The sequence below is a fragment of the Protomyctophum bolini genome (assembly GCF_963924005.1).
Source record: "Protomyctophum bolini genome assembly, chromosome: 9".
NCBI lineage: Eukaryota > Metazoa > Chordata > Actinopteri > Myctophiformes > Myctophidae > Protomyctophum > Protomyctophum bolini.
Window position 1 is genome coordinate 28,620,333 of NC_137870.1, and position 24,316 is coordinate 28,644,648.

The 24,316-nt window shown below is 42.5% G+C and overlaps 1 protein-coding gene across 2 annotated transcripts; it reads right to left on the minus strand.

Annotated features, from left to right (window-relative positions):
• Positions 1–1,496: 1,496 nt before the first annotated feature.
• Positions 1,497–24,187, minus strand: igsf5b (immunoglobulin superfamily, member 5b). Of its 2 annotated transcripts, none has more exons than XM_080771702.1 (10): positions 24,066–24,187; positions 23,382–23,481; positions 19,678–19,992; positions 14,198–14,325; positions 11,660–11,825; positions 10,803–10,937; positions 8,485–8,509; positions 7,029–7,117; positions 5,405–5,475; positions 1,497–1,737 (listed from the first exon to the last, which is right to left on the minus strand). In XM_080771702.1, the coding sequence occupies exons 1-10, from the start codon at positions 24,177–24,179 to the stop codon at positions 1,639–1,641; spliced, it is 1,242 nt and encodes a 413-aa protein (XP_080627828.1). In that variant the 5' UTR covers positions 24,180–24,187; the 3' UTR covers positions 1,497–1,638. The 2 variants fall into 2 exon arrangements, 1 of the variants encoding a protein (XP_080627828.1); XR_013964576.1 differs by having other exon boundaries at positions 1,677–1,737; positions 10,799–10,937.
• Positions 24,188–24,316: the final 129 nt, after the last annotated feature.

Genomic DNA, 24,316 nt, shown 5'->3' on the forward strand with positions numbered 1-24,316 from the left:
ACCAGCTTGTCATTCTCACAAGATGTAGCAGTCACATGGTATTCATTTACAATCATAGTTTATAACCACTTCCTTTCCATGATAAGAAAATGTATTGAGTTTGTGATACTATGCACAGGAAAAGAGGGGGAGCCAACTCCGTTATTTAATATAACATATTTTATTATGGCTTAATGGCTTAAATAGCAGCGGTCCCCAAACTATTTTGGCCGTGCACCCCCTGTTACCTCCTGACCTAGCTGACGCACCTCCCCAACTCTCAGTCTTCCGCAATTGCTCTATACATCACCTTACAACAGTGTTTTACCGGATTTTGCCGTTTGGGGAATATTGCAGTTTTATGAAAATTCTTCTCAAGCCCCTAATACATACATAAAACTTTGATGATCATGCCTAATAGCACTGAAACCAGTCTTACTCCAATTGGCATCAAAGGCGTGAGAAGAAATGGCAACCTTTTCACATTGGCCTATTGGTGGAGACCTGTGCCCGAGGGGTACTTTTTCTAGTTCTTTTTTTATTGATTGCATTAAGTATTGACACAAACAGTGCAAGAGGAATACATAACACACACAAAAAAATGAAACAAAACAAGTTAAAACAACAAGTAGTGTTGTTTTGTAGTTGATTCATTAAAGATGGAGTGCCGTGATTTTTGTACTTTTTCTGTTTTGCATGTGTCTATGGAGTTAACATTACTCTATTAGACCCCCAGCTGTGGTTATAATATTCAAATATGTCTTCCCTGTGTATTTTTGGTTTCTTCCTGAAAGCTGAAAGCCTTTGAATCAAAAGGCCCAATCGAAATAATATAATTTTTAGTGACATCACGGCTCAGGTCCAGAAGCAGCTCCCTGGATACCACCACAGAACTGGAGACCACACCATCTGTCTCCAGGACCACGGAGTGGCACAACCAGTGGAACAGCTTGGGCAGCCAGACAACCCAATGGACAGATCGAGAGGCGTGATGCCTCCTAGATGAATGTCTAGCGACTGGCCATGACCAACCTTGGGCCATCTGGAAAACCCTGAACCGTCTGCGGGTTGACGAAGGACGCTGCAAGGCATCCATGAAAAAATGGAAACTAACATACTCTGGTGCATGCGTGTGCGGCGAACCACAAACAATGGACCACATCATGAGATGTATCTCTGCTCCACAATGTACTGGAGATGACCTGGCCGAGCCAAATGCCGCTGCGCTCGCCTGCGCCAACCACTGGAAAGACGTGATATAGAGGATGGCTGGACATGAAGAAGAGTGACATCATAACCCTAACGCCTCCCCTAACCCCTCCCACATTATCATACAACAACAGCTATGGGTGAGGCTTAAGTTCAGGTGGGTCAGGGTGGTGTTAAGGTGAAAACCATTTTTTTTTCTTTTTGAAAAATACCTGCTTTTATATAAATACCCACTTCATAATATAATCATAGTACCTGATGATCATGTTTTAGGGGGGGGGGGGGGTACACGGCACTCCATCTTTAAAAGTATTACTGATCTAAGTTGTATTCATCCTGAAACTGTGTTTTGATGTAGGTCATGAAACAAGATTAATAATAACGTGGAATAACGTTAGTAATTTAAAAGTCCAGTGGTGTCTTATAACAAACACCATCATATGTCCATATTCAGACTGTGGTTACTCTCCTGACGGTCTTGGATATCTCCTCTCCCAGGTCCACCTGGGCTTGACTCTGAGAGTTACTGGAAGATACAACATCAGGGGCCTGGAACATATAGATTAAAGTCTGCTTAGTGAGACAATTGTTTCTGTGTCAAATTAAGTTTTTAAAATATCTGCACAGACCATTTATTATCTTTTTTTCCTTCAATATAGCAGCCTGTGATTTGTGTCCAATTGATACCATAATATTGATTCCGCTATGTGAATTATGGAATGGAGATCATCAGTCCTCTATCTACTCTAATTCTGTGCCTTAAATTCCGAATGTAATGCACAATCTATGTAAAGCACCTTGGATAAAATTTACCATTTATTTTACCACCTTTGAGAGGGACCTGCTCCTGTTTGATTTATTTTATAGTAGTGATTCACAAAGCATTTTTAAAGCCATATCCTATAGATGGCCAACTCTTCCAGCAGCAGACTCAGAGAAACAGCGGTTCAGAATCTATTGAAATGTTCTCCCCAGCAACACCGTGCACCTTTTTATTTTTTCACCCACTTTGAACCTGTGGGCATGGCATTAACATTTAGAATTGAATTTATCCGTCATGGTGCGAGGGGTTGTGAGCTTATAGAAGATACTGCCTTCTGGTTGTATTGAGTCTTTAAACATCGTATAAACCCGCCTTGAAACAAAAAATATATATTACTTTACAGACACGGAGGCAGAACTGATTTGAACCTGTGACCTCAGCACAGAGACAATGCACATAAGAGGTAATTGGAAAGAGAGGGCATAAACATGGAGTCTAAGAGATAGTATTTTTCATATCCTTCCTGCTTTCATTATTAGGCACGAGGACACAGCACTAGACATCGACATGTTATCTAGGAATCAATGTGCCAATCGATGAATCATTTACGGGTCGGGTTTAGTCATTCCTTCGAGGCACAATTAGCTCCTCAACATTGACAGATTTACATTTGTCAAATTAATTCCAACAAAGAGCGCAGAAAGCACCGTATAGTATAGTCCTTGTAGTGAACTACTATTTTATCTTAGCATATCCCTAAGATCTTGGCTCACAGACGTTTTCTTAATTTCTGCCTCATGTCTGCTAAAGAGTGTATACTACTGCAATGGAAAGGGAAAGAAGGTCCCAGTGTCAAAATGTGGCTAGCTGACCTGGTAAATACGTAGGAGGTGGAGAGGATACGATACTTGAAACTAGACCAAACTGATACATTTGATTTGACATGGCAACCCTTCATAGAACATCTGGGATAAATCGCCAGCTACAACACTGCTGCTAAATGATGACCAATATACACTGTAGTCGCTGCCCCATTCTGGATCTCAGGGTTTTAGTTTTTAGGGGTGTCTTTGTTTTAGTTTTTTTGTTGTATGTTTTTTTTTTTTTTATGTATATGGGTATTTATCTTTTCCCTTTCTAGTACCAACCTACCATATTACCCTGACGTGTTATTGTTACTGTCTGTCATGTATGTGTGTATGTATGTACGTACGTATATATGTAAAAAAAAAAAAAAAACTGGGTATGTATATTCTATACATATGCAACAGCTGTAGCAACCGCTCCCTATACCTTTAATAAAAAAATAATAAACATATGCTGCAGACCTCTCAAAATAAATGAGTTAGGTTGATCCTTAAACTCCACTCCAGAACACATCCTCTCCCTGCTCTTTGTATTGGCCTCAAGTGGCTCAGAGAGGAGACACAGTATCACATATTAAAATGTGTATGGTTCAATGGATTATAAACAATGTGGTATAAAGATAGCTTTGCAATTATTTTTCTAGGGTCAGTGATGTACACAGTTATTGCACCAAAGCTTCACTTACTTTGTAACAATGTAGATACAAAAGCTGTATGGGAAATAACTTGTTTTTATACTCCTGCAAGATTTAAAAGTATACCCAATAATGAGCTGGGTGAACAGCAGCTGGAACGAATTATAACCACACGTTGCAGCGGGTTCTATATTTCCAATATTGTTATTGTTGTTTTAGCTGTTTTTATATTTTGAAACTGACTTTTTTTGTCACTAAATACCGGTATGGATTATATGTATTTTATTATTTATATGGCACACACACACACACACACACACACACACACACACACACACACACACACACACACACACACACACACACACACACACACACACACACACACACACACACACACACACACACACACACACACACACACACACACACACACACACACACACACACACACACACACACACACACACACACACACACACACACACACACACACACACACACACACACACACACACACACACACACACACACACACACACACACACACACACACACACACACACACACACACACCAGTCTGTGGGCGGGCATGTCCCAGGCTGGACCACCAGAGGAAACAATCCATTGGCTGGGTTTCTCGAATGCATGTGGTGTAAGACTTGTAGTGCCGCACATGCTCAGTTGCTCCTCTAGGCCGCACACAGAAGCCTGTGGACATAGACATTTCGTGCATAGATGTGCCACGCAATGGTAGGCCTCAGGCCTCAAGCCTCAGGCCTCAGGTAGGCCTCAGGTCTACCATTCTGAAATTCTGACTGCTGGACAGCTGACTCTCTTTACTCTTAAAAATAAATATAATAAATATATGTATTATATATTTATGTTCACAGGCTTCTGTGTGCGGCCTAGAGGAGCAACTGAGCATTTGCGGCACTACAAGTCTTACACCACATGCGTTCGAGAAACCCAGCCAATGTTCCCAGTCCACTCCTGCATTGCCACCCGGTGTCATATCGTTCTCCGTAGCGTGGCTGATCCTGTGGGTCTAAAATCCACCCACTATTGTTCCGACAGCGGACGGACACACTGCTAGAAGGCCAGGTCCCACACCTCTCTTCCCGGTAGCTGCCTTGTTGTATAGTAGCTTCTGATTGTGTTGAAGCACACAGTCCACAGAGGTTGCAAATGCATCTTAAATCTGCACCCAGCCACCCACTATACATTAAGGGTTATAGTTACGGAGCAGTTTAACGTCATGCTCAGGACAGGACATGCTTTTGTGAATGGCATTTCTAAACAATATGGACTTCAATTGTCTACTGAGTTCCACTTATTTACTTAACTGTGGAATTTACTATTATGCAATGATAATACCACCCCCCTCCCCCCCCCCCCCACCCACACACACACACACACACACACACACACACACACACACCCAATTGTACTGTTAATCTGCCTTCATGAAATGTGACTATGACTCTCTGAGTAGTAAATACTTCGAAGGTCAGCATTTAACCAATGTATCTAAAAAGCCTCAATGTTAAAATGCTAAAATCTCCATTCTCCCGTGGATTATGCCGTAATGGATACATGAGGCTGTCTGACATGGAGATGTCAAGCAGTGTGACAGAGGACCAGGAGCAGGCTGCTTGCTCTACGCTCCCCTCCTGTTCTCATCAATATGGGAGGAGGTGGCGGCGTCTCCAGCTGCAGAATGATTGACTGACTGCATTATTCAGCTCCAGATTATCCCACGCACCTCTCTTTCTGTTTCTCTCTTTGCCTTTCACTCTTCACCCGCTGTCTCCCTTATCCTCCTTCCCTCCCTCCCTGCTTCTTTTGAATGCCCTCTCTCCCCGTTTCTGCGTTTCTTTCTCTCTAATATCCCTTCTCTTTCTCTTTCTTCCAGTCATGGTGCCTTTATGCTCTCTCCACTCTCCTCTTACCTTGTGGGTGCTGGTGCTGACTGAGTCTGTCTGGCTGTAGGTCACCCTGATGAGCTCATTGTAGGCAGCATCTGCATTGTGAGAAACAGAGACACTTAGCCCGACGTGACCTCGTCTTTTACCTCCATACAGCAGTGCTTCTCAAACTTTGTTTGTCACCCTAAATTGAGATTATGAATGTGTCCCTGGACCCCCATCTGAAAAGGTTTTATGAGAAAGAGACAAATGAGAGGCCTGATGAACATGATAACTCCTGTCGGGTGGTCGTTAAAAGTTGATTTCTCCCTCTGTAATTTCCTCGTATTTCTAGTTAATTTAAATAATGTCATGCAAATTTGTCCAGTGAACAGCCTACTGTAGGCGTGGTTACTGCTGGTAACTGCTACTGAAATGATTGATTATTTATATGGAGAAATCCTGTCATTTAACATGCATCTCTATAGGGGAGAAGGACAGCTTGTCCTGTCTCCTCGCTGCTAACGTGCCTATTGGACAAGGACGTGTTGGGGAGGGACTTAGCAAAGGGCTAATTCACACTCACTTCTGCTGATTATACTAAAATTTGTATCACAGAGATTTGTGGAGAATTAGGAGACAAGGAGACCTCTGAATGTTGTGCGCTCAGCGCCCAACCCCTGACATGTCCATTGCAGGTGCTCTCCCAAACGAATTTGCCTATAGCGGGTGGTTTTAGAATCAACTATTTGCTAGCAATTTTAGGGATAATACAACAACATGCCAACGGCCACACCTCCAGGCGCAAATAACAGAGTCGGCATATTGTATAGCACGTAGTGCGGCTGTAAGATACCGTTTAGGGACAGCTAGTGCCAGCTGGGCTGCCTTGTGCGTAATTCACGGTTGGGGGTAGTGCGAACGGGTAAAGCATTAGCAAACCCTTGGTTCATCTTACTAAATAAACCTAGCGTGATTCAGCTAATATAGAAGACATAAAAGTTCATTGTGGCAAAGTGGTTTAGTGTAGATGGGAAAAGGAGGGGTCCTGGTGTAGACTCCTGCCCTGTGGGACTCCAGGCAAGGAACAGCATACAGGGTTTAGGTAATTACAGTAAGTTAAAAAAATCTGACCTAGATCTGCTAATTTATCTATTTTGGACATTGGAAAATAGGGACACCAGGTTTGTTCCCAACTTGCATCATCTCCAAGTAGGCTGGTGCCCAACGGGCACAGGTCTAGTATACTTAAAGTGAAAGATATTTTCATTCATTTTGCCCGGAGATATTACCAGAAGTCCAGAAGCCTTTTTCTGTAATAATATACTATACTCCTTACTAAATATCAATATGTAATATTGTTCAAAACGTTTATAAAATGTAATATACCATATATATCTTTCTCTCTAAAACTGTATGCAGTATTCACTGACGCATGTATCATCAATTGATAGATAGATAGATAGATAGATAGATAGATAGATAGATAGATCTCAGCAGAGGATCGATCGATCTATCTATCTATCTATCTATATATCGATTGATCGATCGATCGATCGATCGATAGATCGATAGATGTTTTTATACCTGTGAGGGCCTCAGCAGAGTATCTATCAGAGTATTTATACCTGTCAGGGCCTCAGCAGAGTATCTATCAGAGTATTTATACCTGTCAGGGCCTCAGCAGAGTATCCCAAGTTGACGTTACCACCCGTCTCCTCAGCAACTGAGCCTCTCCCGCTCACCGATTGGTTGAACCTGTGAAAGCCCAAAGGATTCGTCCAATTGAAAGGATAACCTTTACCTTGGATCATGCACAGCAACCTTGTCAGATATAATGCTATTTGTGTCCACTTCTATCCCAACAACTGCAATAAACCAGAGTTTGTGCTTTGTTTTCATTATATATGCACTTTGAGAAGAATGAATGCCATCATTATTCATGCTATTCGCTTCAAGCCAACTAAACCGTTGAGTTCAATTACTGTTCAGTTGAAAGACATAAAAATGGATTTCTTTATTAAAATGCTGAGTACTAATGTATAACATAACAGCTTCTTAAAAGCACAGAACATTTATATCTGATGAAGTAGTTATAATAAGGAACTATCAAAGCTATGAATGACTTATGTGCATTTAACTGGGATTGATGCTGAATATAATGAACAAATGGAATTCTGAAGCCTAATTACTTGCAAGTAATAGTTTTCGTCCAGGACGATGTTTGATGCGTATGTGCCGTGGCAGCGTATGACGTAATGACTACTTGCCTGATACGGCAGTGGTGCCAGATTACATACATGTATACATAGGGGCATTACCTTTAATCCTCCCGACACTAAAACATATCATCATTACGTCACCATCGAAAACCAATTACACTCTGGCATTGGATCCTTTAATGATTAAAGGATCCAATGGTATGGTCCAACTGGTATAAATAGCTCTCAATGATGACGTAATTAAACGGTTTAATCCACATCTTTATTACGTCATCATTGAGAACTATTTATACCAGTTATACCCTGATGTCATATGCTGCTACAATACAATACAATACAATACAACAGGGCGCAAAGTAACCACAGTATACCGCTAATCAAGTTACAAATTACAGGCAAAGGCATTTCCTTTAATCCACCCGACACTGATCGACATATACATCACCATCGAAAGCCGTCACTGATCCGTATTAATTACAACATTACGTAATTGATTGTTGTTAATTACGTAACGAAAGAATGAATTTGAAATGCTTAAATAGAATTACCTTCATGTTCCTTTATGTTCTTCAATAGTTCTTCAACAGAAGAACATGAAGGTAATTCATGTTCTTCTTTCACAGAGAAGCTGAGATTTGACAGTTTGTAGCGGTCGACAGTACTTGCTCGCTCTGCTTGCACACAATGGCCTACTAGTGTGAAACAAGCAAGTAGGCACTCGACATAGTGCAGTTCTAGTTTATACGCTGTTGCATAAAAATAGCACTATTCTCGACAAGGGACACCATCATGCAACAGAACACAACAGAACAGAACAAAATGTATTTTGCCAGCTTAAAAGCAGAAATATCCATGGCCTGTGTTGTCTCCAAATGAACTAGAACATGGTCATTAGAGCCTTACCTTATAGCTTCGATTTGACTTGATTCTGAAAATTAAAAAAAGACATGAACCTTGAGCATGTGATCATGAGCATTAGAAGTGATCAATCACCGATTTTAATATTCTCATTGCACTGACCACAGTATCAATATGCTACAGCAATACAAAAGCTGTAAAAGCCCCAGCCGTTATTAGTTTTGGGTCCTGAACTTAACTAACGCCACTGCCCCGGGTCAGTTCTGAATTCTACAGCAGAAGCCGGTGCATATTGTTAATGAGTTTTATCACCTCATCAGGCTTTTTGGTTTTGCCCAAGGACCTCCTGTCAACAGTGAAATCACAACAATAACAATGGTGCAGATGGCATGCTTTGCCCCAGGTGGGACATAAACCGTTATTTATACAGGGAGGAATATATGTTATGTTTAAACATTGCTGACAAATTAATATAATGACCATATTTTATCCTCATTATTATTTCCACAATAATTATCTCTACCAAGCCGATGGCCAAGAGTGGAGATTTTAGTTTTCACTCTTGTACATTATGTGTCTGTTTGTTTGTTTGTGTGAGTGAGTGAGACTGCAGCTATTGGCTCACATCTCTACACCTATCAGCATCATATTTCATGTCTGCCAGTAGACCAACGAAGAAAACTCACTGACGTTTGTAGTTGCATATTGCAATCATTAGTACACTGGATCTCAAGTGGGGTCTGGGGACCCCCAGGGGCCCTTGAGATTCCATTGTACATTCTCAGAGTTAAATGAACAGTGAAGATAATGACCGTGTGAAGTACCAGAGAGGTCACACCTGCTACAGGACTGTATGATAATCCCTGAGCTCCAAATTGAGGCTGAGATTTACACTGGTCTCAAATAAATCCCAGGGATTACGGTTGGTTCTCAAGACCTTTTATTATCAAAGCCAAACAGGTCCCAACTCCTCCTCGTACGATATCCAGTACTAGTGCAATACCCGTAACCATCAGAGTACTTGGGTGACAGTCTGGAGCCAGGTTAAACTTCATATGGGACGACTGACCCAATCGCGGGCATCGGGCTGGCCAGCACCGGTTTAGGTCAGTGACATCAAACCGTTATCAGAGTCCTGCCAGTCTATCGGGCCTGACACACCAAATTGATTCTATCCGACTATTACAGACTGCGTCGATGATCAGACTGTTAGACGTCCCGTGTTAAAAGGTGTTAAACGTTGCTCCTGCACACACCACACAGACAACAGCTGACAATTAGTTCACAGCATTTTTCTGTGTCTCCGTGAGAGGGACTAAATCCTGAACACACCCTGCAGTTGGCATGGGTTTTACGTGTCTATCTGACAAATTGACCTTGAAAGTAACATGATGACGATTTTCAGCCACAGACACTAATCTATGGCCTGACAGCCTGACCGACAGTGGCTTGGTGTTTTGCATCTCTATCTCTATATCGCATCAGACAGACAGACTTGAACGTCATAGAGTAGATTTAGTTGTGGTCCTTCTTGCTTACCCGATTCCCAGACTGAGGCTAGAAAGTAACTGAAAGCACTGGTCAATGGTCATGTTATAATTTTGTTTTATTATTTCGTAGCTGAAGCAGCTAGATGTAGCCATAGAGTAATAAAAGGATAGAGACCGAACCGGAGCGTTAGAATTGGACAGAATGATTTAGATCAAGAGTTATTAACGTTTTAAGATTTTCGGTCTCGTCGGCTAAACAGGGGGGAGCATCTGTTGCGCAACATCGGATGTTGAGCAACAGATGCTCCCAGCCTGTGGAGCGATGCGATCGGTTTTGATCAATAATATCCGTCCTTTTGATCAATATCCGTCCTGGGCGCTAGGTGTTACTAATTGAAAGGGCGGAGAACTTCGTCTTCATTACTTCGCTTATTTGACAATCACAGTGTTGTTATTTTTGAAAATGTTAAGAATTTCATAATTTTCGCCTATAATGAAGATACTGTAGGAATGGCAAGCAGTTTGAAAGTGGCTCGGCTACCACCGCAAAATAAATAGAAAGAGAGAGAGAGGTTGGGAGCGGGAGAGAGAGAGAGAGAGAGAGAGAGAGAGAGAGAGAGAGAGAGAGCGAGAGAGTGAAAATAAGCTGAATTCAAGGTTTCTGCTGACAGCCAATGTTCTATCTTTGTTTCAAACAACAAAAAAAGAACTGTGAGTCCTTGTTGAATGTCATCGAGGCCGCAATGGCAAGTCACTGTATGCCTGACTTCTTTATTATACCTTAATCACCTGAACAAAGGGGTTGGGGGGAGGTGGATTTATATCTTTCTCTTAGTTGTGTAAATTAAAAAGCTGAACAAAAGATCTACCTACTAGCTTGTCCAGTCAGTCTTTGGAGGAGGACAATGCAGATGCAGAGTAGCAGCAGCAGGACAATAGCGGCCAGGGTGGCTGTGACTGCCAACAGGACAGTGCAGTCTTCTCCCTCCTCCTGCAGCACCTCTGCCACTGCAAACGCAAGGTCACATCATTCTGTTACTGAACTAGTGCTGAAACACTGCTGCTGGTGCACACCTACGAGACACTGTTGTACAACAAATTATAAAGGTTGCACACGTAGAGATGCACGATTATGGCCAGAATTGATTATCACAATTGTTCTGATCAATATCGAGATCACGATTATTTATCAAGATTATTTACTGGGAAATAATAAATGTTTATATTACTTGTCACATAAACATAACCCTGCTTTCACATTCATGTTGCTACTGTACTTTTTTCCCCCTATTATTCAAAATACAATTCTTCCTCCCACTGTAAATTCTGTGCATCTCAGAATGAATACCAAAACATAACACTAAATTAAATCAACAGAGCATTGCTTTCACTTTTACATTCTTGCTAATTAGACAATCATGTTCATTTAATTGTGGGAAGCCAAAATCGTGAGCACTATTACAATTAGGTTGTAGAGAAGGTATAGGTTACTCCTATGGTAGGGCGAGCTACTAAAGAAAGAAAGAAAGAAAGAAAGAAAGAAAGAAAGAAAGAAAGAAAGAAAGAAATAGTGGTGTAAATAAAGAAATTAATAAACTGGATCTGCATAGTTTGACAGCACTACTGTTTGTGTGTGCGTGTGTGCACATGACATAGAATGTGTGCAACAGTGCATGTGTGGAATGTAGACCAGTGCAGGTCTTGCTGTGCTTATTAAAGAGGACTCTCACCCACGGTGAGGCGAACGCCACTGGTCAGAGGTTGATGAAGAGCAGACACAGAGGCCAGGCACTCCACATGAGAGCTCTCTGCTGCATGCACGCTGAGGCTACTGTTCACACTGAAGAGGCCGTCTGCAGACACTTCACTGCTGACGTTGTATTCACCCTCGTCCACCTCCACGCCGTAGGCAGACAACACAGTGCACCATGGTTAGAATAACAGCATGACACATGCATGTTGAGTATGACAAACAGCTTTACAGCATTAAGCATGTTTAGCATGAAATGTGCCAATGTGCAGTGCTATGACCACTGACAAGTACTCCTGTTAGATAATTTTGTGTCAACCGAGGTACCTTAAGAGGGTTTGAGAGGTTTCAAGTACATTAGCTATGAAACTGACAATTCCACATTAATTGATTTAGAAAAACATCACACGTGAAGTGAGGGGCGCTTTTATCAAATCAAAATACGTGCTCCAAACACATTCCGTGCTCAAACACACCTACACAAATGACAAATCCAAAACTATTATAATCTTGGTTGACGATGGTAAGGTTTTTCTCCAGTGTGGAGACGCAGGTGTGACTGCAGGTGACCTGACTGATTGAAAGTCTTGTCACCCTGTTTCCACGGTATGGTTTTTCTCCAGTGTGGATCCGCAGATGTTTCTGTAGACTATCCAACTCACTGAAACTCTTCTCACATTGGTTACAGTGGTATGGTTTTTCTCCAGTATGCACTGGTGTGCCTCTAGATGACCTAACCTATTGAAACTCTTGTCACACTGTTTTGTTTACAGAGGTGAATTTTCTTTCCTGTGCAACTCAGCCGACGTGTCTTTACGTCTACCACCTGAGCTACATTCTTGGTAAACTGTTGACAACGACTGTCACATTTTGGTCCATCCGTGACTCCTTGTTTCTGGCTGGCTACAGGGCTGTTGATTGGCTGACGGGCTGTCGAGGGCATCTGTTCATTCCTCAGCGTTTGGCAGTAGCGGTCGTTGTGGCTCCTCAATTTACAATTTACAATTTAGGCATTTAGCAGACGCTCTTAATCCAGAGCGACTTACATTAAGCAAGAACAAAAAAGCATGGGAATACATCACATAAAGACATTTATCATGAAACATGCGTAAGCTAAGAAAGTAACAGTGGAATATCTATAATGAAACTATACATATAAGCTATACATCTATACTACTATGCTACACATATGTACTATGACGTGCTATGACTACATACAATGCACTTATGCTGTCTACATAACATGCTATAAGTCTGTATCAAATGCTATCTAAGTCTACAGAATTGCTATCTAAGGGGGTGGGGTAAGTGCTATGGGCCATGATGGAGTCTGAAAAGGTGGGTTTTCAGACTACGGCGGAAGATTGGGAGTGATGCTGCAGTTCTGACTGCAATGGGAAGTGCATTCCACAGTTTTGGAGCCAGAAGGGAGAAGAGTTTGGGACGTGTGGAGTGTTGTCCCGGCGTTTTTAGTGAGGGTACTTCCAGCTTCCCTGCGTTGGCTGATCTGAGTGAGTGGGAGGGTTTGTAGGGTTCGATCATACTTGCAAGATATGGGGGAGCCATACCTTTGGTTGCTTTGAATGCCAGCATCAGAGTTTTGTATTCTGTGCGGGCAGCGACCGGGAGCCAGTGGAGGAGCCAGCGGAGCAGGGGGGAGACATGTGAGAATTTTGGCTGGTTGAAGACCAAGCGAGCTGCAGCATTTTGGATCAGCTGGAGAGGCTTAAGTGCACATGCTGGTAGGCCAGTAAGGAGGGAGTTACAATCTTCACGTGTTGATGGAGGAAGGTGGAGGCACAGGCATATGGACTCTCAGAACAGGAGAACTGAGTCTGGACTCGCTCCTTCCTTCCAACATCAAATATGATGCTATAAAGTATAAATGGACTGTGATAAGCACGAGAGGGGGGGGGGGGGGGGGTACTACCTGTGAGTGGGAAGTGTTGGCTGATGAATGAATATCAACATCCTAATACATCCTGATACTGGGGGGTCAAATTATGACAGGCAATTCCTGCTGTCAAAATATGACCCCCCCAGTCAAAAAACACTTTCCAAGGTGTGATTTGGGGTGTGATAGACGAGCAAATCCTAACCCTAACCAATCACATAAATTCAGTTGTTCATGAGATGATGTAGGAGCGCCCTACTAATGATAAGAGCGCCCCTCACTTCACACAAGCGTTTAAACATTAAAACGTTAAAAGTCCATAGACTTCGCTGCCACATGACATCACATGTGGTGCTGTTAATTTAACTTTTTTCCATAGACCACATGACGTAATGTTTTGAAAGATGATGATGTTGATGATGATGAAAACCTTTAGCTTTTTTGCCTCGTATCTCATACATGAAAATTCAACATGGGAACAGGAATGTACCGTAATGCCATTTCAATTTTATCCCACTGATGCACTATATTTTGTTCTGATTCATCAAAATACCTAAAATAGGAAATTCATATTATACTGTATGATGAAGGTTCCAGGGCGTATGATTGATGTTGATGGTTTACCTCTATGTCATTCAGCAGCCATGCCAGCCTGGGGTTTGGGTACCATCCTTCTGCTTGACACTCAAAGAGGAGCCACTCGTCCCTCAGAGCTGTCCTGTTACCCCCCAAGACTTCCACACTGCCCCTATCTGAAAGAAAAACACATAGCAAGGTTGACGACTGAAGTCTGAAGACTTTAGAGAAAGAATTAGAATTGTGCCAATGTACCCTAAAATGAACAGAACTTCTTCAGTTGAGCCTGTTCACTTGCAGAGGACAGAATGCACTCTTCCCACAGTGATTGATCATCTGTCTTAAAGTCTCAACTGGCTAACAAATGCCTCTCTCTTCCCCCTCTATCTCTCTGCCAGCCAAATAAGCCACTTAGAGGCCTGGGTGATATATCTCATATGTGAAGTCTATTGTCTGTCAGACTGAAAGGCAGTGGATGCAACAGACAATTGCTATAGACAGAGAGATAATTACGGAAGCTTCTGCGCTTTTGTCTAACCAAATGACATGTCTGTGTTGATTTAGGCAAAACGCCCTGGATGCTCTGTGTGTGTGTGTGTGTGTGTGTGTGTGTGTGTGTGTGTGTGTGTGTGTGTGTGTGTGTGTGTGTTATTGCCTGTCCCACATTGCCCCGAGGAGGCCTCCATTTGATGTCATCATGAGGATAATGATTCACTTAACGGTAGTTTCCTATTCTGAAACACCCTGGCTCAACTAAAGGACATTCACCAGAAAGTGCTACCCTTACAGGTCTAATCCTATACTTAAATTAACAGTCAGGACATTTGTAGTACTATAGTCTTAGCTCTGCTCTTAGCAAATCTCGATGCCAGCGGGCAAAGGTTGGAGGGGGACCAACCGGCCCATTTGCATCGTCCGACGGAGGGCTGACTCTGGCCAATCACTGCTGATTGATACATCTGAATCCAGATAGGCACTCTTTACAACCTCAGCAACTCTGCGCCAACACACCCCAAAAAGGTCCATAAGTGATTCTCAGGAATAAGGTCTCCTAAGGTTCTGTTAATCACAGGCACAGGAAAGTCCTGCCCCCTTTGGGCTGCGGCAGCGTCTGTGTGTGTGTGTGTGTGTGTGTGTGTGTGTGTGTGTGTGTGTGTGTGTGTGTGTGTGTGTGTGTGTGTGTGTGTGTGTGTGTGTGTGCGTGCGTGCGTGCGTGCGTGCGTGCGTGCGTGCGTGCGTGCGTGCGCCTATACAGGGGAGTGAGGGGCACCCACCCAGCTCCCCTGCCGCCCCCCTCTCCGTCCCCCGCTAATGGCAGTGATTCGTCAGCAGAAGCCCTCGGAGGGGAAATTGCTGCGTTGAGTGCGACGTTTAATCTGGGAGAGGTAAAGGCTTCTGCTCTGATGAGTTCTACACGCTTCTCTGCTGCATTGCTCTGTGTGTCTTGTGTGGGGCACGCACAAGCACATGTGGGTGTGAATTATTCTGATTATTATTCATTCATTATTCTGCTCATTATTCTCATGAGTAGCAGCCTAGCCCAATCACTGAAGGAAAAATCCTTAGTGATCATTTAACCCCCAAGGTAGTAGGCCTACAAATGGAGCCATTTGTATTCTCTTGGGAGTAAAAGTTTGGCATTATTCAATTTTTCATTTTTTTTTTGTTGCTTGCGCCTTTTATTTTTATATTTTTTATGGAGGGACAGACAGTAGGCTGACAGGAGATGGGGAGAGAGATAGGGGGAAGACATGCAGTAAAGGCAATCGGGATCGGGAGTCGAGCCCGCGGCACACTGCCAGACTGGACTACCAGCCAAGGTGCCTGGACTGCTGAGCCATGGCCGAGGCCTCCATTTTGTTTTTAATTTAACCTTTATTTATGCAGGTAATCTCATTTAGACCTCATTCTTAAGAGACCTCAGGGTAGTAGTTAACATCCGTTTTTGTGAATCTGTGATGTGAGCACGCCTTCTGTGTGCTCACATCTAGCGCCACGCATCAATAAATAAAACAGGGAAAAAAACTTGACTTCCCATCATGCACCTGTAACCCAACATGCCTTGCGCTGCATCGACGTGTCACATAATCGACCATAGCCAATCGAAAGAAGGAAACACAGCTGTCCACTTCCTATCTCTGCACCATTTTAAAACCCTTTTTTCTCTGAATCTATAGGCTGCATCCGCGGTAATTGAACAGAATGCGGACGTTCTGGGATAATTTCTGCTGTGTGGAGGTTACAATATTTACGCTTCTGAAGAGAAATATACTAGACAGAGTTAGAAATAGCGGTATTTCAGAAACGGAAAATGCAAAAGCTGGGTTGAAAAGAGGTAAAGTGAGTGACGTCAGAGCACAGGCGCACAGTTCCGCATACTCCGCGTACGTCATGGTCTATGTCTTGGCCACCTGATTGTGAACACTAAATGTGAGCAGCCTCTCTCAATTGTAATATAAGATGTTAAACATGCAGTGATTTTCCTGTGTACGTGTACGTTTACACAGCATGTCAATGTGCACCTCGTGACCTTCCCACTGTCACTCCACCTCACATGCACTCCCCTTTGATATAAAGTATATGCCACTGTGCACCTCCCCACTGTTATTATTCTCCTCCTCACCACTTTGTATGTAGTATTGTGATATTTTTTACTTGCCAACCGAAGTCTATGGACTTTAATGTTTAGTGCACTAAATGATGATGTAAGATGTCATGTGGCTGATATAAATACAGTGGGCGTGTGCGATCTTTATGCTATGTTGATGAATTGAATATAGGATGAAACAATGGATTATGGAAACAATTAGTCCTCACTATCACCTCCTCCTCCGCCATTGCTGCACATCCACACAAATAGCCACAAATAGTCACAAGGAGGTCCTGATTCTGGAGGTGGGCTGTGCCTTTGATTTGTACATGGACCAGGCATTTCAAGATAAACATTCTAGGGGTTTGTTTTTGTCTGTTTTTTCTTTCCTTTTCTTCCTTTTGTTTTTCATAAAAGGAAAAAAAAAGTATACTGCATCAATTGTATAATAATTTATAACCTGCTCTTAAAACTTGGGTATCGATGTAGATTTTACCATACTGATATTTGGAAGCCTGGGCCATGTACATAAACTGGCCTAACAATAGATGGCATGACAAAGAACAAGCCAAATGCTGCTCTGTTTCGGCTGTTATACAGTAGGCAGTTTGTCGGTGTGGAGGAGAAGGTGCCATGTAATTTGTTATCAACCCTGTTATATTTGTTTTCCTGTAAAAATGTATTGTAATTTGTGGATAAAGAACTGTGTGTGTGTGTGTGTGTGTGTGTGTGTGTGTGTGTGTGTGTGTGTGTGTGTGTGTGTGTGTGTGTGTGTGTGTGTTCAAGAGAGGGGGCTTCAGGAGTGAGAGTGCACGCGTGGGCGTATTTACATCCCATTCACATTGGACAATTAAGTCAGGGACATGGCGAGGGGGACTGCGCGGGGAGTCAGCCGCCTGCCGCAGATTTGTGGCTCTCCTCCAACCGTATATTTGCGCCCGCAGTACACAAATCACAGGCAGAGTTGCTGACTGTTAACTGGGCAAGCCAAGATGTGCGAGTAATTCAAAGGCTGTGTCAGGCCATCGAGATCCTGTGCATCTCGTCTCGACTGCACAGCTTGATCCTCTGTACGTACTGTTAATGGCCCCATACGTCAATGTGGATGTGTGTCTTTGGAGGCCCTCTCTCTAGTCTAATATATTGGAGGCAATGGGTCATTGCCTTTGTTGCCTCTCATTTTTGCAGTGAAGACATTTCTTGGGTTTGTTTGGCTTTTCTTTAGCTGAGCTTTCAGTTTAGGGACTGTATTGGGGAAATTAGCTGAATAATAAGGTCAGAGAAGGCACAGGTCGAAGCAAAAATCATTAAGCATTGAATGAGTTGTCACCTGTTTTGATACATGCCATTCCCATAAGAGCTCTGGCTGTGCTGTGTCAGTATAGCCAATATTTTTATGTTCCCCGCATAGGGACCATAAAATGTCTAATCAAACTGTCTACACCGGACCTTAGGCTCAAATATTTGTACTTATTTCTGAAGTAATAATAAATAATAATTGTACAAATAATATTTGTACAATTCATACATACGTTAATAATAATGTTATACCCAATATTATACCCACCACAACTTTGGCTGTTATAAACAATATATACTGATTTATCTGACTGAATTTCCTCAGAAGTGGTCCATTTCTTTTTCTCTCTCTGAAATTACTATCAAGGAATGTTTAGCCAGACAGGCTGCATAAAATGCTGGCCTAAAAAGGCATATAGCTTCCAAACAAATTGACTACACAACACCATGAAACTTAAGGCTTTCAACTCAGAAATAACAACCCCAGCAGAACTGCATTCTCATCAGCAGTCTCCACACTGCGTCTCCCATTTGGCACAGTGTCTGCATAATGTACAATAAATGATAGAAACACAACAAAGCTTCAGAGAGATTAACTACACTACTAGCCATTAGCAACCATTAGCAAGTCCAAAAGGAAAGCATTATTTCTACATTTGTTTAATATACACTAAAGTGAAGAGCTATAGGTGTATTAGGAAGAGAGGAGAGGAGAGGAATGGACAGGAGAGGGCTATCTGGGGGACCATAGCAGCAGCATATAAATCTTTCTATGCTTCCTGACTGGCATCAGGTCCAGTGCCGTCAATTTGGTATTTATATCTGGACCCGGATCGATCCCATCCCAAACCCCCCCCCCCCCCCCCCCCTCCCTAACTGGCCTCAACAATATCATAGGACCTATTCAAAAATGCCTTTGCAGCAGTTCTCCTACCAGAACAGACAGGCAAAAAGAACTTAATCCCTGATATACACCTGGGTCCATTTATGTACTCTGAATGCTGCTGTCGTTTGTACAGGAAAGTTGTGCAGAATGTACAAGCCCACCTACATACAAATTGAAACAAGAAGCAGCCAATTAAGACAAGAACAGCTTCAAGGCTGGAGGCAAAGCATTATGGGTTTGGTTTTTATTGCCTCTGTGTACTTTAGTGCCTACATGTGTACATTAAGAGTGTGGGCGGTTGACGTCACAGCTGCTATCAACTTTTGTTTTTTCCGTCTCATTTTACCTGCATGATGTTGTTCATGTGTTCAAGGTTGGATTCTGCATGTTTCTGCACTTTCGCTCTACAGTTGTTTTCAAGACCCTTTCCATCTGCTTTGTTTTCTTAGCTCAGTGTGTGTGTGTGTGTGTGTGTGTGTGTGTGTGTGTGTGTGTGTGTGTGTGTGTTTTAGCATACTCTTGTTTGTGAGAACAACTCTATCCTTGAGAGAATCTAGCTCTGCAGAAGGTAATTGAAAAATCCCTTTACAGTCGCACTATACAGTTGCTGTTTGTCTTCCTGACATCGCACAGTGAAAAAGCCAGCCACACAAACATGCGTACACGCACGCACGCACACACACGCACACGCACACACACACACACACACACACACACACACACACACACACACAGTAGACAAAAAGCACAGACCTTGTACAAGCAGCATTGCTGTTTTCTGCTGGACATTCTGGAGGTCACAGGTCACCTGCCCTTCGTGGCTCCTCTCCGTGTTGCTGAGGACAAACAGCCAGCTCGCTCGCTTCGGGGTGGAGCGGTTCTCTGCCTTCACGTTGGGGTTGTTGGAAGGCAGGGCCCCATGCTCCCTGGACACGGTCAGCACGGAGGCCCCGTTCACCATCCACACCATCACGGTCCACTGCTCAGAGGTGCTGCAGGTATACCGGGCCTCCTCGCCACGCAGCACCGCCAGCGCTCCGGGCTCCAGATGCACCTCAGCCTCGGCTGCTAAATATGGGCATTATCAGAGTCCGTTTTATTGTCCCTTCCATAATACACACTACAAAAAAAGAGACAAGGGCAAAAACACAAAACAAGGAGAGAGAAAGCATAGTAAAATAAGGAAAAACAAACAGATCGGGACAACGCTAATTCAAAGTTAAGTGCTAAATAATTAAACTATAGCACCTTTCAAAAGCAAGTTTACAAAGTATTAAAAAAAAAACAAAAAAAAACAGACAGACAGAACACAACCAATTTCAATTTAAGACAAAAGCAATCAAATGAGCACAAGTATTAGCCAAAGGCTCTAACAAAAAGCCATCCTATAAAAATGACCCAGTGAGGTATAGCCTGTCTAATTTCCAATGGAAGTTGATTCCACAGGTGAGGGGCCCTTAGACTCCATCATGGCCCATAGCACTTACCCTACGCCCTTAGATAGCACTTCTGTAGACTTAGATAGCATTTGAAACAGACTTATAGCATGTTATGTAGACCGCACTAGAATTGCATTGTATATAGTCATAGCACGCCATAGTACATATGTATAGCATAGTAGTATATATGTATAGTTTATATGTATAGTTTCATTATATAGATATTCCACTGTTACTTTCTTAGCTTACGCATGTTTCATGATAAATGCTTTTATGTGATGTATTCCCATGCTTTTGTTCTTGCTTAATGTAAGTCGCTCTGGATTAAGAGCGTCTGCTAAATGCCTAAATTGTAATTGTAAATTGTATAACAAAAGCTCCTTTTAACAAAAGCTCCTAGACTCAGAACCTTCTGTTCTGAGTCTAGCCGTGGTGGTCACCTTGTGGAGCAGCTGATCTGCCGATCTGAGATTGCAGTTCATTAGTGGGGTGAGAGGGGTGGGTGAAGTGAGTAAGGTTGTATGTAATGGGTCAATGGATAAATACATTTGAGTGTCATCGGCATAGAAATGTCAAAGTTCCGGATGATTTGGCCTAATGGGAGCATATGAATAGAAAATAATATAGGACCCAAAATGGAACCTTGTGGAACGCCACAGGTTATGGAGGACACATTCCCAGTGGCAACCGTGAAGGTTCTGTAACTCAGATACGATTTAAACTACTCAAGTGCTGGGCCAGTCACACCCACCAAATTTTCTAATCTGTCAATTAGTATGTTGTGGTCGATTGTGTCAAATGCGGCCGAAAGATCTAATAGCACTAATACCGTGTTCAAGCCAGCATCCGGATTCATTCTAATATAATTTAAAACTCTAAGAAGTGACGTTTCCGTACTGTGATGTGCTCTAAAACCTGATTGATACCTCTCAAAAAGTCATTTATAAAAGTTAAACGTTGGGAGTAAACTATTTTCTCAAGAGCTTTGGAGAGAAATGGTAATTTCGATATTGGTCTGAAATTATTGAGGTCGTTGGTGTTTATTTTGTGGTTGAACAACAGCCGACTAGGTACAGTACTAATCAAAACAAAAGTGCTATTAATTTCATGATGTTGGTTTTGGCAAATTTTGTGGGAAGTATATGGCGAGCGTGTTCAGGGTTGTGGGGGAAGAAACTTGTGGACAGCCTGCTGGTGCTTGCGCGGATGCTCTTGAACCTCCTACCAGATGACATGATTGCAAAGAGATACTGGCACAGCAAAAGCTGGAGTGCTAAATTAACTGTAAAGGTGACCCAGTAACTTTTACACTCTCGAGAGTTAAATTAATACCCAGGATTTCAGAGACACAGTAATCATTTGATTTATTTCTATATTTTCAACTAGGGACAGCTGCTTGTCAAGAGTGAGTTAAGAGTTAGACTTTGTATGAAATGGAGCGTAATACATAGTTGAATGTTATTTGCACACAAAGTTGCTTCCACAAGACACTAAGCTAAACTGAGTGAGCACTCACTTCCTGTCAAATAGGCTCTCCAAAAAAGAAAAAAGGGGGAAAGGGCTCTGTGCACTACGCCACTTCTAGATGACTGCATGACTGAGAAAGAGAGGAAACTGAGATAGAGAAAAAGGAAAGTGAAAGAAAAGTGAGTGAATTTGACAGATTAACAGGATGAAGGAAAAAAAAAGGAATGAGGCAGTGGAACAGAAAACTGTTACACTGCCTGTCAGGAAGAAAATATGTAAAAAATCTAAAAGAGAGGCAGGGGAAATAACTGAACATGTGAGTGTGTCAGAGCAAGAGAGAGATCGAGAGACAGGCAGACAACCTTAGAGAGATGCTGTCTACATTTTGTCCTAGAGCTGAGCGATATGGAACATTTTAATAACACAAAAAAAACATAAAAAAACACCAAATAACTGTGACAATAATCAAATTACTTTTACATTTTTGAAACTGAAAATAGCTGATCTACAAGTAGGGCAAGCAGGATTTAGGGGGAGCTCGAGCCCAAACCAAAAGCACAGTGCAAATGAGTTTGTGTACTGTAGCCTTCAGCTGTAAGCTATGCATCACCCTACTGGGGTAAACACTTACACAGCTAAAGAGAAAACCCCCACACGGCTGTGCACCGGATTAAGACTGAATGAGACGGAGAATCATCGAAGGAGCAAAGCGATCCATTATAACCTGCCGTGAGCCATCTATTAGACCCCTTTGGCACTGGGAAGGATATTACACACAAACACAAGCCCCACACTGTAGACTCAAACACCCACATGTGCGTGTGCATGCCCGTGCACGCACGCATGCACACACACACACACACACACACACACACACACACACAGCACACACACACACACACACACACACACACACACACACACTTCTCCAATTGAATTTCAGAGGAGCCTGCATAGTTCCCCATCATCACTGACAAATCGAGGGAAAAGGGGGTGAATATTAACGGTCAGGGTAGAAACTTTGGAATATGAAATAATAGGGTTATGCCAGAGCACTCCGGGTGATAGATAACTTGTTTGGAGAGCTAACTGCTTTAGCTGCTACAGCCAGCATGTGGAGTCATAAATTATGTATCCGTTTAGGAAATGAGGTCTGAGAAATATCTAGGCCAGCCCATACAGCTCTTTTCTTGTCATTGTAATCAGAGAATGGCAGAGTAATGAACATATTCATCTGGATACCAATTGGGAACATGAACCAGTGACTCTGAGGTCCCGGGCCACTGGCTATATCTTACTGCGAACAAGAACCCTGCCATTTTAAGAAAAAAAGAGTGTAGATAGATGATTTGGCCCTCTAATTAGACTGGCAGTGGGTTTAATATCAAGGGTGTAGGCGTTAAATAGACGGTTTAAAATACACTATTGAACCAGCTGAGGCATTGTAAGACGTATGATAAAGAGGACTGGTTTAGGGTTAGGCACTGCTTTAATGAAGATTTAAGGAATAAATCCTCTGCTGTGCTTTGTACTGGACTGGACAAACCTCACCTTGAATCATGCATGTCAGTAGTAGAGAGAGAATCAACGGGACAAGGTTGTCCATGCTTTTCAGGTCAACAGTCAGGCCATTGTTCCCTTCTGAATCTACCTGAAAGTGAGGCAAACAGACTGAAACAGTAAACTCATCTATTACGGTCTGTCTCCCTACACACTATATATAATCGATATATGCATGCCGGGTTGTATTTGTACTACACTAAACATTTCCAAAAGGGAAAATTATCTCAGTTAGTTGGGTCAGTGAAACATTACATGTCTAGAAAATGTACTAAATTTCCAAGCAAAAAACTAGAGTAATTAGTTTGTGAATGATTTCATAATTGTACCATACAAAATTGGCAGGTCAAAGATCCGTCCACATGTGATCACAGCACATAATTTAAAATGTATCCAATTATGCAAAAGAATTGGCAATGGGAGGTAAATTCCAAAATAATAGAAAATGACAGTTGCCATTTCTCACTACTTATGACACTTTCACATATAGCTGCTCAAATAGGAACACAACTATAGCCACACAACTACCCCATTATAGTATAACTCAAATCTAAGTGAGACCATGTCTCTTTCCCATTACATACTCACAACTTCAACCTGCAGCAGATACTGACAATGCTACCTTAAAGTTCACTGAATAAAACGGAAAAAGCCATCATAAACTATCCTACTCACCTCTGTGTGGTGTCTCTGTGGACTCGTAGCAGGTGCCAGGAACTGTTTGTAGGTATCTGGGCCACCGTGGAGACAGGAACTGTTTGTAGGTATCTGGGCCACCGTGGAGACCATGCCGCTATCTCCTCATGTTTATTTTCTGAGCCACATCACCCAAAACCATCCTGTTAAATATTACCAAACATTGATGGGAACTTTAGCCCTTTCCCTGGGAGTAAATACACACTGTGACTCATACTGAGAACAATGCT